Source organism: Haliotis rufescens, unplaced genomic scaffold, assembly GCF_023055435.1.
Source record: "Haliotis rufescens isolate VD_foot unplaced genomic scaffold, xgHalRufe1.0.p SCAF_4, whole genome shotgun sequence".
NCBI lineage: Eukaryota > Metazoa > Mollusca > Gastropoda > Lepetellida > Haliotidae > Haliotis > Haliotis rufescens.
The window spans coordinates 28,731,170-28,745,997 of NW_025964112.1; the positions used below are offsets into that span (position 1 = coordinate 28,731,170).

At 37.3% G+C, this 14,828-nt stretch overlaps 1 protein-coding gene across 1 annotated transcript in view; it reads right to left on the reverse strand.

The window, feature by feature from the left end:
• The window catches only part of LOC124150121 (obg-like ATPase 1), a 410,349-nt gene that overhangs the window by 340,684 nt on the left and 54,837 nt on the right, over positions 1–14,828 (reverse strand). The window contains exons 2-3 of the mRNA XM_046522047.2: positions 10,097–10,202; positions 8,627–8,709 (exon numbers count right to left, since the gene is read on the reverse strand). Of these exons, the coding sequence (XP_046378003.1) occupies positions 8,627–8,709; positions 10,097–10,194 (181 nt within the window). The 5' untranslated portion in view covers positions 10,195–10,202. The remainder of the gene's footprint in view (positions 1–8,626; positions 8,710–10,096; positions 10,203–14,828) is intronic.

Below are 14,828 nucleotides of genomic sequence, written 5' to 3' on the forward strand. Positions count from 1 at the left end.
TTAAATTGTTTAATTCACCGGACAATTAATAACAAATAATATCATTTTAGATATATATGGAAAACATACGTTTGTTTCTGTTATAATAACGATCTGTTAACGTAGTGAACGGTCTAATTAATATTCATCAGTCTGCTCAAGTGTACGCGTTGTAACATTTGGATCGAGACTATTATCCCATATTTGGTTATCACGTGACCTCATGGGAAATTATTTTTTTTAAACTAAAGATTATTTAAAAACAAGACAGATAATATAATCATAAATACTAAAATATCGTTGATAGCAATAGTTATTTGAATACTTTTTTCATCTGTTCTTAATTATTGACCATAAAAAAATTTGATATCGATCGTCACAGAAAGTAAAATGGCGGTCAATCAAGATTCAATATACAAATAGCTACTGAAAACAATCAAATCTGCAAATCCTCATTGTATGTCAACGAAGTGAAAGTCGTTAGCCACGACTTACAAAATTATTATTAAGACTTTGAGGGTTTGGTAGATCCGCTCGACTGATTTGCATCGGTCGACTGGCTGTCGTCACGCTTTCGCTTCTTGTCTGAGGTTACGTATCGTAGCATTGTGAGGATAATGAGGTACATTACTTACTTACTTACGAGATTTAACGTGCGCTTTCCGACTGATGCGTATTTCGCACACGGGCCCGGCCAGGCCATTTAATGTGTTTCCGAAAGGGGCGAAAGTGGTCAGTGCAACCCAAGAGGGGGGTTTTAGGGGTTGCTTATATAGAATTTGGGAATTTTGAGATTTGGAATAGATGCCGATGGGATTGGGGAGGAGAACTAAGGGAGCTGGGTATGGTGGATGTTTGTTTGTTTATGTGATTTTGATTTGGTAGGTTATTGTGTTTTTAGATGCGTTTTATTAGTTTTTATTAAGAATACGCCTAAGGCCTTGAAGTTTTATAGTTTATTTTGTGGGTTTAGTATTGCTTCTAGAGTTAGAGCCTTGTTTAGATTGAGGGTGGTTAGTAATGCGGTTCGATGTGTTAGGTAGTGTGTGCAGTGGATGAGTGCGTGTTCTGGGGTTTCTGGTTGTTTGCAGTGTGGGCAGTTACCTGTAGTGTGTTTTTTAATTTTTTTTAGGTGGTTATTTAGGTTGGTGTGTCCTGTTTGGAGTTTAGTGATTACTCTGTCGATTTTTTTCGATGGATGGAGAATTTGGGTTTGGTTAGTGGTTTGCTGAGCACTTTTTTGATTTGGCTATTTGAGTTTAGATATAGGTTATGCCATTTTTTGGTGATTTTTTGCTTGTTTACACTTTTAATTTCTGATTTTGAGATGGGTAAGTTTAAGCTTATTTCTGGGATTTTGAGGGATAGTTTAGCTGCTTTATCGGCGTTTTCATTACCGTATATTCCTACGTGGGCGGGTATCCACAAGAAGGTTATTTGTTTGCCTGCCTTAGTTAGGTCGTTGGAGCTTTTAAGTATTTGATTTATTAATTTAGGTCGGTTTTTGGTATTTTTGTTTTGGAGGGCTTGCAGTCCACTTAGGGAGTCGGTAAGTATTAGGATTTTTTTGTGTTTTTTGGATTCTTGATTATGGAGGGCTGAGGCCATGCCCATTAGTTCTGCCGTGAATATTGATTGGTTGTTTGGGAGTCGGAAGGATTTTGTGGTTTTAGTTGGTTGTGTGGTATGGACTCCGAAACCTGTGTGTTTGGAGGTCGGATCTGAGGATCCGTCCGTGTAAATGTGACACCAATTTGGCCAATTTTCGTGTATGTATGCTAGTGTGGTAGTTTTAGCTATGTTTGGGTCGGTTTGTTTATTTATTTGGCTAGCTAGTGTTGTGTCTATTTTGGGTATTTTAAGTTTAGGGGTGAAGATATTTGATTGTTTGCAGTTTTGTTTAAGATTTTTAATTTGGTGTTCATTTAGGTAGTTTGTTATTCTTTGGGATATTGGGGTAAGTAAGGGGTGTTTACGAGCTAGAGCTTGGTTTTTGGGGCTGATGCTTTGGTTTATTAAGTTTTGGATGAGAGGGTTTGATTGGGACGCGGCCCAGAAATTTAAGCTTAGCTGTTCCCTGCGTAGACTTAGTGGCATTTCTCCTGTTAAGGCCTGAAGTGAGGTGTAGGAGGTGCCATGTTGGGTGCGTGTAATTAGTTTGAGAGCCTGATATTGTATTGAGTCAAGTTTTTTAGATAGAGAGTTGTTTAGGGTGTTGTATATGGCGCAGCCGTAGTCTAGTTTTGATCTAATTAGTGATATGTAGAGAGAGAGGAGGGTATCTTTGGATGCTCCCCAGTTAGAGCCAGTTAGGCATCTTAGGGTGTTTAGGTCTTTACTGCATTTAGTTGTTAGGTTTTGGATGTGAGCATCCCAGGTGAGATGTTCATCGAAAATAAGTCCTAAGAATTTGGTTTGTTTTTGAAATTTGATTGTTTGATTGTTTAGCTGGAGGATTGGGGAGGCGGGTTTCATGTTTTTATGTTTGAATACTATTCCTGTTGTTTTTTCTGAGTTAAGGGAGAAGCCCCATTTGTCAGCCCATTGTTGTATTTTATTAAGAGATTTTTGGAGTAGATTTTGGGCCATGTTCATGCTTTTAGTGCGGATCCAGATGGCTCCATCATCCGCGAATTTTGATGTGTTTACTTTAGGGGATAGGCCCTCGAATAGATCGTTTATCATTATATTGAAGAGGGTGGGGCTGAGGATACTGCCCTGTGGAGTACCATTTTCTAGGGGACAGGAAGTCCTGGATGTAGTTTATTATCTGACCTTTGAGTCCTATTTTTTTAAGTTTTTGTGTTAGCCCATCGTGCCATACCATGTCGAAAGCTTTAGAGAAGTCTAAGAAGATGTCTGTGGTATATTGTTTATTTAGTTGTCCTGTCTTAATATCTTGTTCTAGTCAGGCGAGGTTATCTAGGGTTGAGCGGCCAGGAGTGAAACCGCTTTGATCTGGGTTTATGATGTTATTTTGGGTTAAGTAATGTTGTAATCTATTTTTAGCCATTGATTCCATTACTTTACATAAGTTTGAAGTTAGGGATATTGGTCTATATGAGTTAGCTTGATTAGCTGGTTTATTAGGTTTAGGGATTGGTATGACTAGGGCCTGTTTCCAGGGAGTAGGAACCTGTCCGTTTAGGTAGATGAGATTGTATAGTTTGAGTTGTGCCTGGAGTAGTTTTAGGGGGAGTTTTTTAATTATTTGGTAAGAAGTTAGGTCTAATCCTGGGGCTGTGCCCTTTTTCCTGTTTTGGATTACGTAGAGGAGCTCCTCCATTGTGTAGGGTTGATTTATTTCTAGATTGTTATTGTTTGGTTCTTTTGTGGGTTTGTTTTCTGTTTTAAGTTTATCTTGGAATTTTTTACTGAAGTTGGTGTTACTGCTAACGGCCGAAAAGTGGTTGGCGAGATTATTTGCTTTTTGGGCGGGGTTGGTTGAGTTGTCAATGTTAGGGGTTTTTTTATGTCGTTTTAAGCCTCTGATGGCGTGGATTTTGCGCCAGACCATTCTGGCATCTGTACGGTTATTTATACCTTCGCAGAATTTTTTCCAGTCTCTACTATTGGCTATTTGGACTAGTTTTTGAACCTGGTGGTTTAGTTCGTGGGCTATGTTTAAATATTTGTAGTCGCGTTTTGCTTTATTGAAGGCTGATTTACGTTTTCGTCTAGTCTGTTCTATTTCCTCATTCCACCATGGTACCGTCGGTTTGCCTGTCTTAGATGTTTTGAAGGGGATGGAGGTTTTGGCTGTGTTTATTATATAGTCTGTTAGGTTCGTTGCAGATATCTTGGAATTGGTCCCAGTTAGCTTTATTGTAATGGAATTTTGGTTCTTGGTTTTCTGTTTGGATTGGTACGTTTGTATTTCCTATGGTTATGTTTATTGGGAAGTGGTCACTACCTAGCGGGTTGTCGTGCACTTCCCATTGAGGTACATCGATGATGCAAGGTATTTATGTACAGTTGTAAACACATTTTACTCAAATTAACAAGATGTTCTCAGTAATTAATCCTCGATTAATCAGTGTCAACTCAGTTTATTGCCTATTACAGTGATTGACCGATTGGACTATCATGTAGGTACAATGTATTTACAGCAATCAAAACAAACAAAGCTTGTCAGTGTAGATAATCTTCATTGTGTTACAACTGCAGACAGAAACTGCTCAGTCCTAACTGTTGATCACGTCCGGTCAAAATTTAAGAATGTCCGGACAATACTTTTTAAAATGTCAGGACAGAAAAATTTAAATGTCCGGTAAGCAATATTTTTTTAACCCGGACATTTGAGATTCCCAATCGGACATGTCCGGCGCATATGACGGTTTCCGGACCCCTGGTCAAAACACTACAAGGTTTTCCTAAGTGGAATCTTTTAGTGGTACTATTGGCACTTTTAGAGGACCAGCTAAGTTGTTTCAAACCATGCTTTCCTGCGCACAGAATCAAGGGTGTCCGAACTGTATGCTCTTGATGTATCTGGTTTCATGTACGCAGAGGCTTGGAGCAATACTAGTGTAAGTGCCTTACTGGAGTTTGGGGCTACTATAAATCAGACCTCACTTCTGGGGAGATTGGGACAAAGATTTAACACTATTCCTGCTCTTGGCAATGATATGGACCCCACAGATTGACACCAGTGTCCAATGCATGCTCTTCGGTATCGGCTATTCAGTCGCATGGTAGAGACAGGAAACACCTATTTACTCCTGTGCTTGGTAGATTTACACGTCATGAGATCTGAGCCTAATCCACTGTTGTGGATCTATTCTTCAGCTGTTCAAGCTTGACAAGTTAATTAACAATTGGGCCTACCAACAACCTGTTGGTTAGATAGAACAGGTTACAGGCAGGAAATCTCAATCAATTGTCACGTGATGTTTTCAGTATGGAGTTGACATCACACTACCAGTAGACTGGTAACTATCCAGGGATTGCTAAATGCCATTGCTCACAGATTCACTAATAGAGGAAGGGTAATCCTCGTAAATTGGACATTATGTTTTTAGAGGGAAGTGTCTAGTGAATTGTTCCCCATTTATGTAGCCTGGCAACCCAGATAAACGTAATGGCCAAACGATTGCTGCCAAAAGTGTGAGTGATATGACAATTGATATTGGGAGATATAAGACAATATGATATCACATAAAAGAAATAAACAACTCGTGGTTGTTGTTTATTGTACAAGAAAACACCACAGGCAGAATAACCACTCCAGGCTGTGCCCCTCATGGTTTATTCTCCCTGCAGTGTCTCATTGTACACGATAAACAACTCCCAATCGTCATTTATTTCTTAAAGCTCTGCACGCTAACGTCGAACCCATTCGACAGAGGTGTCACTTCCCCTTCATCTGATGTCTAACCCATTCGACAGGCGAATAGCATAACGAAGGCTTTGCGTAACATTTAAATTACGTATGACATGCATAAATGCTCAGCTTGCTCAATATCAAAACTTTCAGTCATTTATTTACCTCAAAAAGAAAATATCGCGAGTTAAAAAAGGTTTCACCCAAACTTCTCGGCACACAACTACCAGAAACAGCCATTGTTGACTTTTGGCACTTCACGTGGAGCGGCATGCAGTCCGATATTTTCTTTATAATTTCATCATTTTTCCTATTTGATCATAAATTTTTGTTTGCTGACGAAAAGGAAAACACCCATGTTCCTTAATTTCTAAAAATAAGCAACTTTCGGTGTAACTAATTGTAAACAAAAACAATCTGAATCGTAACATCATCGATTGGATGGAACTTGTACAATCATGGCAACGGCGGTAAACAAACAACTCCACATGCATAGTTATCCTGTTAGACTATTACAATCATTTTGTTACATCTAACTTAATTTTCTAGAATTATTGACACGTATGTATAAATCTTTGTAAAAAAAATTCATTTTTAAAGAGTTTGCAAATGATTTCGTTTGATAAACTTTCGGACACATTGACAAGCCGACAAACGTCAGTGATACGTTTGGGCGTGGCCTAACTCGCGATTTGTTGAGTTGAACAAAGTAAACAAACACTGTGAAAAATGACAAATATTGGATGATACGCAAAATCTGAACTGATATACATTCTAGGTAAACCATTCAATAGCAAAATAATGCAGTTTACGAGAAATAATCAAAATACTTGCAATTTTAGCTATCATATCTGAAACCGGAAGCACGTACTGCATGTGACACATGGAAGCAAAATATGCAAAAGTTGGTAAGCTATCATAAAGAAATTTCGAAATAGATTCAAATTCAAATTTACTATTTTTCGTCAACTATTTACTATTTATTGATATGGAGAGCAGTCTTCACTCCTATTTGTATCATTATCAAATGTGTAAGTCTAAATCCGAAACCGTAATGGATTTCACGCTCGATGATTTTAATTTTAAAATATTTTCTGAAAACGAACGTAACAGAGAGCGACATAACGTATTGATATGCCATAATAATAACAACATAATATTGTTATTGGTCTAGATCTTACATTACAAAAAGAACAATTTAAAATATTAAAGACGTTGTTGAAAACTTTTTGAGAACCTCCCGTCCTCTGAACAGATACAATTTTGGTACACGACGACTGTATGGAGGTAGTGTAAATATATAGATTCTAGGCTCCTATATGTGATTTTGTACCCAAAACAAATTAAATTGTACCCAAAATACTTTGTGAATTTGTACCTCAGAAAATAAGACAATAGATCTATAATTATATTTATGTTTTCATGTAGATGAACAGAACACATAATCAAGTTCATAATATGATTATGACTGTGATCCTTGAAATTGATTGTTTAGTTTTGAGAGAAAATTGACGTCTTGTCACTGAAGAAGAGGCCAGCCAGTTAAGTTGGTTAAACCTAAGTTAGAATGTATTGTTTTGATAGTATGTTAAGTTTAAGACACCAAAATTAATGCATATCTTTGAAATAATTCTAGGTAGATCTACAAAATCACATACCCATTTGGGTAACAAATTACTAGAAATTTTGGGTACAAAAGTCACCACTGTACATTTAAACTGGTTTGCATGAATCAATGGGATAAAAAAAATTCATCTGAATGATTCCTTTTCTCATTTTAAGACAAGAATTTGTTTTACATAACAAAACAGGCTGATCTACATGGATCACGTTTTGTCCTAAAAATGTGAAAAATATGGACACATCAGAAATGAGGGCTTATAAGGTTATAATTCTACCTAACTTGTCACATGGTTTGACTTAGATCTAGGTCTATCTAAGAAAAGTCCTTATGAAAATCTTGTTTTAATTTTTTTATGACACTGACACTAATTTTACACAAAGAGTATTCAAGAAAAGACATATGTTTTTGAATGAAAATATGACTTTCCTTTATAATTCTTTTTTCATGATGACAGGGGAACTTTTATACACACCAGCTGAGGAAGTTGTGATACTGTGATTGCATACAAAGGAAAAACAGGTTGGAAGCAGTACCTGTATGTATAAAATAGACCACATAAGGTGAACAAAAGTAATGGATTGGCTGACTGGAAAAAATACATCTGGCAAGGGTAAACATGTACACAGGCATGTTTCTTTTCATTCCAACCAGAAGACTGAGATAGTATTTTCTTAGAAACATATGGCTAACTCACAAGCTTATGTGCCACCATGGTTCTTGTGATTAAACAAAATGTCATGTACTGTTACAAGTACTGTTACTGTAATTAATGTATCATATTCCTATTGAATCATATTTCAGAATTGTTTTATTTGGGAACAAACCAAATAATGCACAAGATTAATGTCCATATGAGTTTAGTATGTATATGTTAAGGATCTGATTTATTCATTATTCATGGAATACTAAAATTAAAATGATGACATCAGAGAGTTACTTATTCACATAGTTGATTTTCAGAGCGAAAGATAGTAATTCTTGAAAAAATATGTTTAAACTAAAGATAATAATTGAAGGTTGATCAGTTACACTGTGCTGATGCAAAGACCAATATTTACTGTCCCCACACACCATTGTTGAAAAAAATAACTACTAAATATAACTAAAAATTTTAAAACCTGTAAACAGCTGTAAATAATTAAACAATTACAAATCTATCATCAATACGCAATCATGGTGGTCTTCATATTTTTGGAATAAATTTAGAAATCCTTCGTGAAACTGTTCTAAAATCATGCTAGAATCTATGAATGTATTCCCGAAAGGAAAACTATCCCAAATGTAATGTGGAACTAACACCGAAAATATGTACGTAGCATTTTATTGCTTATATATATATCCTATCATATTCAACAACGCGGGGATGTTATTTTGAAACACGTTTTGTCAAGCCCATTTTCGCACACCTGTTGTAGAGGGTGATCTTGCTGATCGACGATATCCATAGACATATTACGTGGGATACACTTGTTGTAGTGAACTTATCAGCATGTAATTCAGCAGGCTAAAGGTTAAGTAAAGTATGTAGTTCATCACAATAAATGTGTCTATTGTATTTCTGTGTCTTGTTGGTATAATCAACCTGATGATAAATTACAATTCGGACTGTAAAATGTTGTCTAGTAATCTGTTGTGATTTCATTTCAAATAGATGCCAGGGTCTTAAAGATATCACAAGTGTACAAAATGTCTCAACTTACTCTCATTCGGATCTATGGTACAGAATGGGAAGTTCTCTGCTGTGGCTTGACTCTTTGTCAACACATTGAAAAAGGTGGACTTCCTGTTGATTTGAAAAAAAGCACATTTAGAAGACATTTTCAAAAGTGAACACAGATCAAACCAAATCACTCAAAACTGGTGCCAAGGCCGTGCATCTCACCTTCATACATGTCCATGTAAACACCTTAAAATATCAACTGAGACAGACACTTAACCAGTATTCCAAATACCCACCTTCTGCCCAGTCTGAGACAGTTTGGTTTTGAATGGGGCAGTCACCTTTAAAACCTTCAATTCTGACTGATTCTTTTTTCAATCAATCAAAACAGGACATGACAATCCAATGATTGACATCATGAGCATCAAACTACACAACTTGGATTCGATGACATGAACCAACCAAGTCAGCGAGCCTGACCACCTGATCCTGTTAGTCACCTCTTACGACAAGAGAGAGCCTTGACGATGACCGCTTCCAGGAAGGCCTTCAACAGCAACCAATCCAGAAAACATTACCCGGGTGCATGACATGGTGATGGCTGATCGACGATTGACCACTCGACATATTGCCAGTGTTGTGGGCATCTCTCATGATAGGGTTGAGCACATTATCACCAACGAGTTGGAAATGAGAAAAGTTTCTGCATGATGGGTGCCAAAGCTCTTGACAGCGGATCAGAAACGTGTCAGATTCCTGAGGTCCCGTGACAATTCATGCCGTTTCGAAGCAGATCCCTATGATTTTTTGGCCCGATTTGTAACCATGGATGAGACCTGGATTCATCACCAGAAACCAAAATTCAGTCTCAACAATGGAAGCATCCGAAATCACCAGTCCCCAATAAAGCCATCGAACACTTATGGGATGAGGTTCAAAGGCGTCTGCACAATGTGCGCCCAGTCCCTTCAACTGCCGATGAACTATGCACAGCTGCTCTGGATGTGTGCAGGAGGATCTCTAGGGCCTTCACAAATCGTCTGATCCACTCAATGTACAGGAGATGTGTGGCAGTGACCAATGCTAATGGTGGTCACACCAGGTATTGACTGACATTTTGGGTATTGACCCGAAACTGTAAGCACTTAACATTTGAAAAAAACAATTATGTCATCTGCCTTTTAATCCATTAAACTGTCTTCAGTCAAATCTTGCCCTATTAGTATTTCTTGTCTTTACTGTAGAAAATAAATAACATGTATACTGTATACTCAACTTGCGTTTCTTTTGCATGTGAGTATATATTGTTGTCATTATTCTTGTTTATGTAATATTAATAAATATATTTAATCCTGCACTTTATATTTATAATTGTCAGTTTAACATATACTGAAATCCTCGACAGTACATGTGACAGTAACATTGTCAATCCCGACAGTATGCCGGGTAAGTGAGGATAGCCCCTTAATTTCAAACACTCGTATTAAGTTACAGAACGTTATCTACTAACCCGACATTGGGAAGTCCAACAATACCAATTTTCAGGTTTGTACCAACTCTACCAATAAGAGGTGCAGGTTTTGCTTCTTCCTTCTTCTTAGGTGGCATAATTCAATCTGTGAACAACAAAACGATCAGGTTGTTTTACAATGGGATTATCTTGATGTGCATCAGAAGGAAAAAACTGTGGAATAACAAGGGTTTCAGAAACAGTGCCAAACATTGATGCTTTAAAACACAAGCTACATTCACAGTGATACATCCATGTTCACATGCTTGCAATTATTTTGCAGTGATGTTCAGCAAAGTGTGATAAGTGATGTGAGGATCTATACTGTTGTAGCCACCATGACCTTATGGCCCTTTTTGTTGTTTTATGCTGCAATCAACAATATTTCAGCTATATCACAGTGACTTGTAAATAATGAAGAATAGGACAGACAAACCAGCAGCAGCCAATAAACAAACTTCTAGTCAGCCACTGACAAATATTTTCTGCATAAGCAGTGGGGACCTACAGTCCGTTTGATTCCATCTGAGACTGATGAATTGCTCACTAACTCAAAATCTAATAATTGCAACAAAACCAAAATGTGCACAGCGACATGAATTGGACAGACCAACTCTGATGGTTTGTCTCATAATTTTGGACACCCGAATAAAAAAATTGTTTAACAAACGATCATCATATTGTTGACATTTTTCGCCATCCCATACCAGGGAGGACCAGTCGCTCATGGAACAGCCAGGAAATGAACAAGCATGTGCACCGTATATGGGGGTCATCTCAAAAGCCGTTTTGGGTGTTCAATCGGAGTCACTGAATCGGAATTGGTGTCGCTGTTGTCCGAATCGCTATTGCCGCTGTCCGAGTCTACCCTGATGATCATTGGCTTGATTGTGGCATGGTCCAATCCACTATGACCCCAATAATGTCTCTCTATTTCATTCTCAACTTTCTCAACACACTTTTGCCACGTTTCCTGCATGATGGTGTCTATTGATTGTTGAACCAGTTTGTGTACATCCCTCAGTTTGAATGTTGTATAATTCCTGCGAATATCCTACCTCTATTACATCATAGCCACAAAGTCCCATTTTGGCAATAATCACACTATAAAATCTTTAGATTTTTCGACAGACATCCTCTTCACTGCCAATTATCCCATAGTCTTGAGGTAAACCCTATCCCTTGTCAAACTGCATCTGCGCATGCGCAAGGCGGGAAAACATCACTTCTTTCCCGTGTGTGTTGGATCAACAAGTAGTATAGGTAATGATGGTTCTGCCGCAACTCCACTGGAGCTGGATTTATATACCTATACTGTTACTACAGATGGAATTTTTTATGTGTAAATGACTATGCGATTCAACGATCGTCATGAGATTAAGTTAAATTGACTCTAGCTCACCACCACCTGGAGTCAATCAATGCTTCTATGATATAAATTTTTATAGGTAATAGGGGTTCTGGACCACTTCCACTGGAGCCGGATTTATATACCTATACCACCACTACAGGGGGAATTTTTTATGCGTAAATGATGATGCGGTTCAACGATAGTCATGAGACTAAACTAAATTGTAATGAAAATATTATCTATTATTTTTACTACCGTATTTTCTTGAGTATAGTGCGCACCCATGTATAATGCGCACCCCCCTCTAGCGGGTTCAATATTTTGGAAAAAAAGAAATTTGAATATTATGAGCAGAAATTTTTTACACCGTACCCTTTCAGCGAAGTCCGGCAAACGAACGGGTGCTGAGAAACTTCGTCAGTACAAATTCGAAATTTGAGATAAAAAATCACCAGACATGTTTATTTACCGTTTAAATAGTATTTATTGTTCTGCTAGGCATTGTTTTATATTTAGGGATTAAGATTACCTTGCGTATTTTCTCGTAAACTAAGCTGGAAACAGCAATCAGCTGTACACACGTTTTCTTGGAATCGACCGGTGATTCAGTCAAGACACACCCAATGATATAACTTTATAAGATTTTTAATGCAAGGATCGGCAACAATTGTATCTGAAACTATTTTATTTATCAGGAATAATATATTCCATTATTTTCTTAATTATATGCAACCTTTAATAAACATATTTAAAATAATAATAACCCTAAGCGAAGCAGCTGATCGCTATTCCCGGGCATTATTTTTTACATGGAACATGTCTGACCAGTCACCGTCAAGGCTCACGCGCACATGATCACGTGATCGCGAGAATTTCATGTTGACATAGAATCGTCAAACAAAAACAAATATGACTTTTAACGAGTCAAAGTATGTCATTTATGATATATGTATCCATTCTCTGTCAACTAAAGTTTGTTTCAAGGCGTCAATAGCGGTATTCTGACCGTGGTTGCTGTTAATAACGGTGAGTTGTGCGATCTTCCGATCGCTTCACACACGATTTCGCCGAAATTAATAAAAACAATTTTATCAGATTATAAGGAATTTTGAATAAAATCAATGAAATAAGTTACAAACATAAGTCCTGATATACAAAGAACACTTTTTATAGCCAGACAGTGTAATTACATGATTATTTTGCGTACTTCAGTATGGATTTGTTGACATGGTATTTCCAGTGTTTCGTGCTCACGGTAATGTCTTTCCATGGGGGAAAAAAACATCCAAACTCATAATTCGTGTATAATGCGCACCCCCTTCTACATAGCTGTGTTTTTTCGAAAAAAAGTGCGCACTATACTCAAGAAAATACGGTAATACGTATACCATTATTTTTAACGGAGTGATATTCAACATTTTTACTAAATTCTTCGTTCATTTTACTGGGAGACCAGACTCTTGGTAATTGAAAGAAACATTTGATGGCCGTATTTGGTTGGTTTTACATCACAAATATAATACATACCTTGTGGTAATTCTCTCCATTTGATAATTTTGTCCCTGAGCATAAATGTTTCAATAGCTTTTTCGAGTTCTTCCTTTGTTGGTTTGTAATTCTCCATTATTATATACTTATGTAAGCATTCGTTTAAATGTGATCTAACGTTAGTAAGCAATCTATTTTTAATCTCCAACCAGTTCTTTGGTCTTGGCACGGAATAATTGACGCGCTTGTTGTCTCCCCTGTTCTATAAACTTTTTTTTCTCGTCTTCGCTAATACCATTGGTCTTACGAGATTTTGATCGAATCTCTTGCTTCATTACGTTGTATTAGGTGAGTTCCGACAACACTAAATGAAACTCCTCCTCGGATATCTTACAATCAGCCAGTGCTGTCGAAATATGATCCTCAATGCTGTTCAACTTTGCTTCAGCGAGTATCCTAATATTATCGTGTTTTAATGCTTTCTTTTGCAACCTACGAGAAATGAATTTTATCGTTATTCCTGCCAGTCCTGAGACTCCAGCCGCTATATCCATGCCAAGTACGATAGGCGCGGCGATTATAGTTGATAATAAACCAACACTGGCTACACTGAGTCCCATGCCAGCTGTAACAAGCGCGGTGTCAACTCCGTCCAGAGCATTCACGGCTCTGCGATACTTTTTATACAATCCAAGTCTCAACTCCCTCTCCTTTTCTATTCGATGTTTTATGTCGCTTATTTGATGTAATCGAAATCCATCAACAGTTTCCATCTTTTCAAGTGCCTCATCGAGTGCCGGATATAAACTCATAGTGTATATTACGATCATATAATAGTCTTTAATTGGTCTTGCGTCAATGTTTTGAGTATACATCAACCTTATCAAATGTATATTATACGGCAAGAATATCTTAGTAAGAGAAATACTACCACTTTTAATAATTTGGACCCCCTCGAGGGTTGCAACGGGTGATGCTCCGATATGAATAATACTGCAACGTCGACGCTCGTGTTTCTTGAGCCATTTAATCGATAGTCCTGGTAATATTTCGAAGGCATCTCCCGGTGCATCTCCAAACAAGACTTCAATAATAAGCGTAGAAAGATTAGGCATTGAACTCAAGTTCTGTTTAATATCATTGAATTCAGTAACAAAATTTAAACTAACATTTTTTACTGCTGGACGACTATATAACATATGACCTGGGTTTTCTGGCAGGGGAGAGACTAACACACTTTTTCGTTTTGATGGGATATAAGCCGCGAGTATGATGCCACTATTTATTATCTTAGTTATATTATGTGCTTTAACCATCATCACATACGGTGGGGTAATGACGATATTCAGTAGCCACTCAATGTTTGCTTCGACCATAGTCCAAATATTATCATCGTTGTGAGTAAGATTGTAAGAAGTGTTTTTTTTAAGGAGTCTACTAACATCGACATCTCTTAAATCTCCTAGATTACCTGTGAATGTAACTTCTTTCCGCTTGTATACATTATCTTGTAAGTGTAAAGCGTATAACTTACCATCGGTACCGGGTTTACCGAATCCTTCTGTGTCTCCGAGATCGGAAAGTGCAATTGTATTACATTGTCTGAGCGTTCCAGGGCCTGATGAATCAACCATTATTTATAATATGGAGTGTTACACTAAAGTATCCTATATGTACAGGTTGGTGTTTTACATCTAATACAGAAATTTTGAGGTCTGAAATAATACCACTCTTTAATTTTTTATATTGTAATGTTGAGAAAGTTTCCATTCTACCGCTATTGTATTTTTCATCTTTGACTGGAATAGATCTGAGTAGAGTTGAAGGACTTTCAAGTTGAATATTATCCGTCGTGCTTATTTCACCAAGATGGATGGACAACTCTTTATAGGG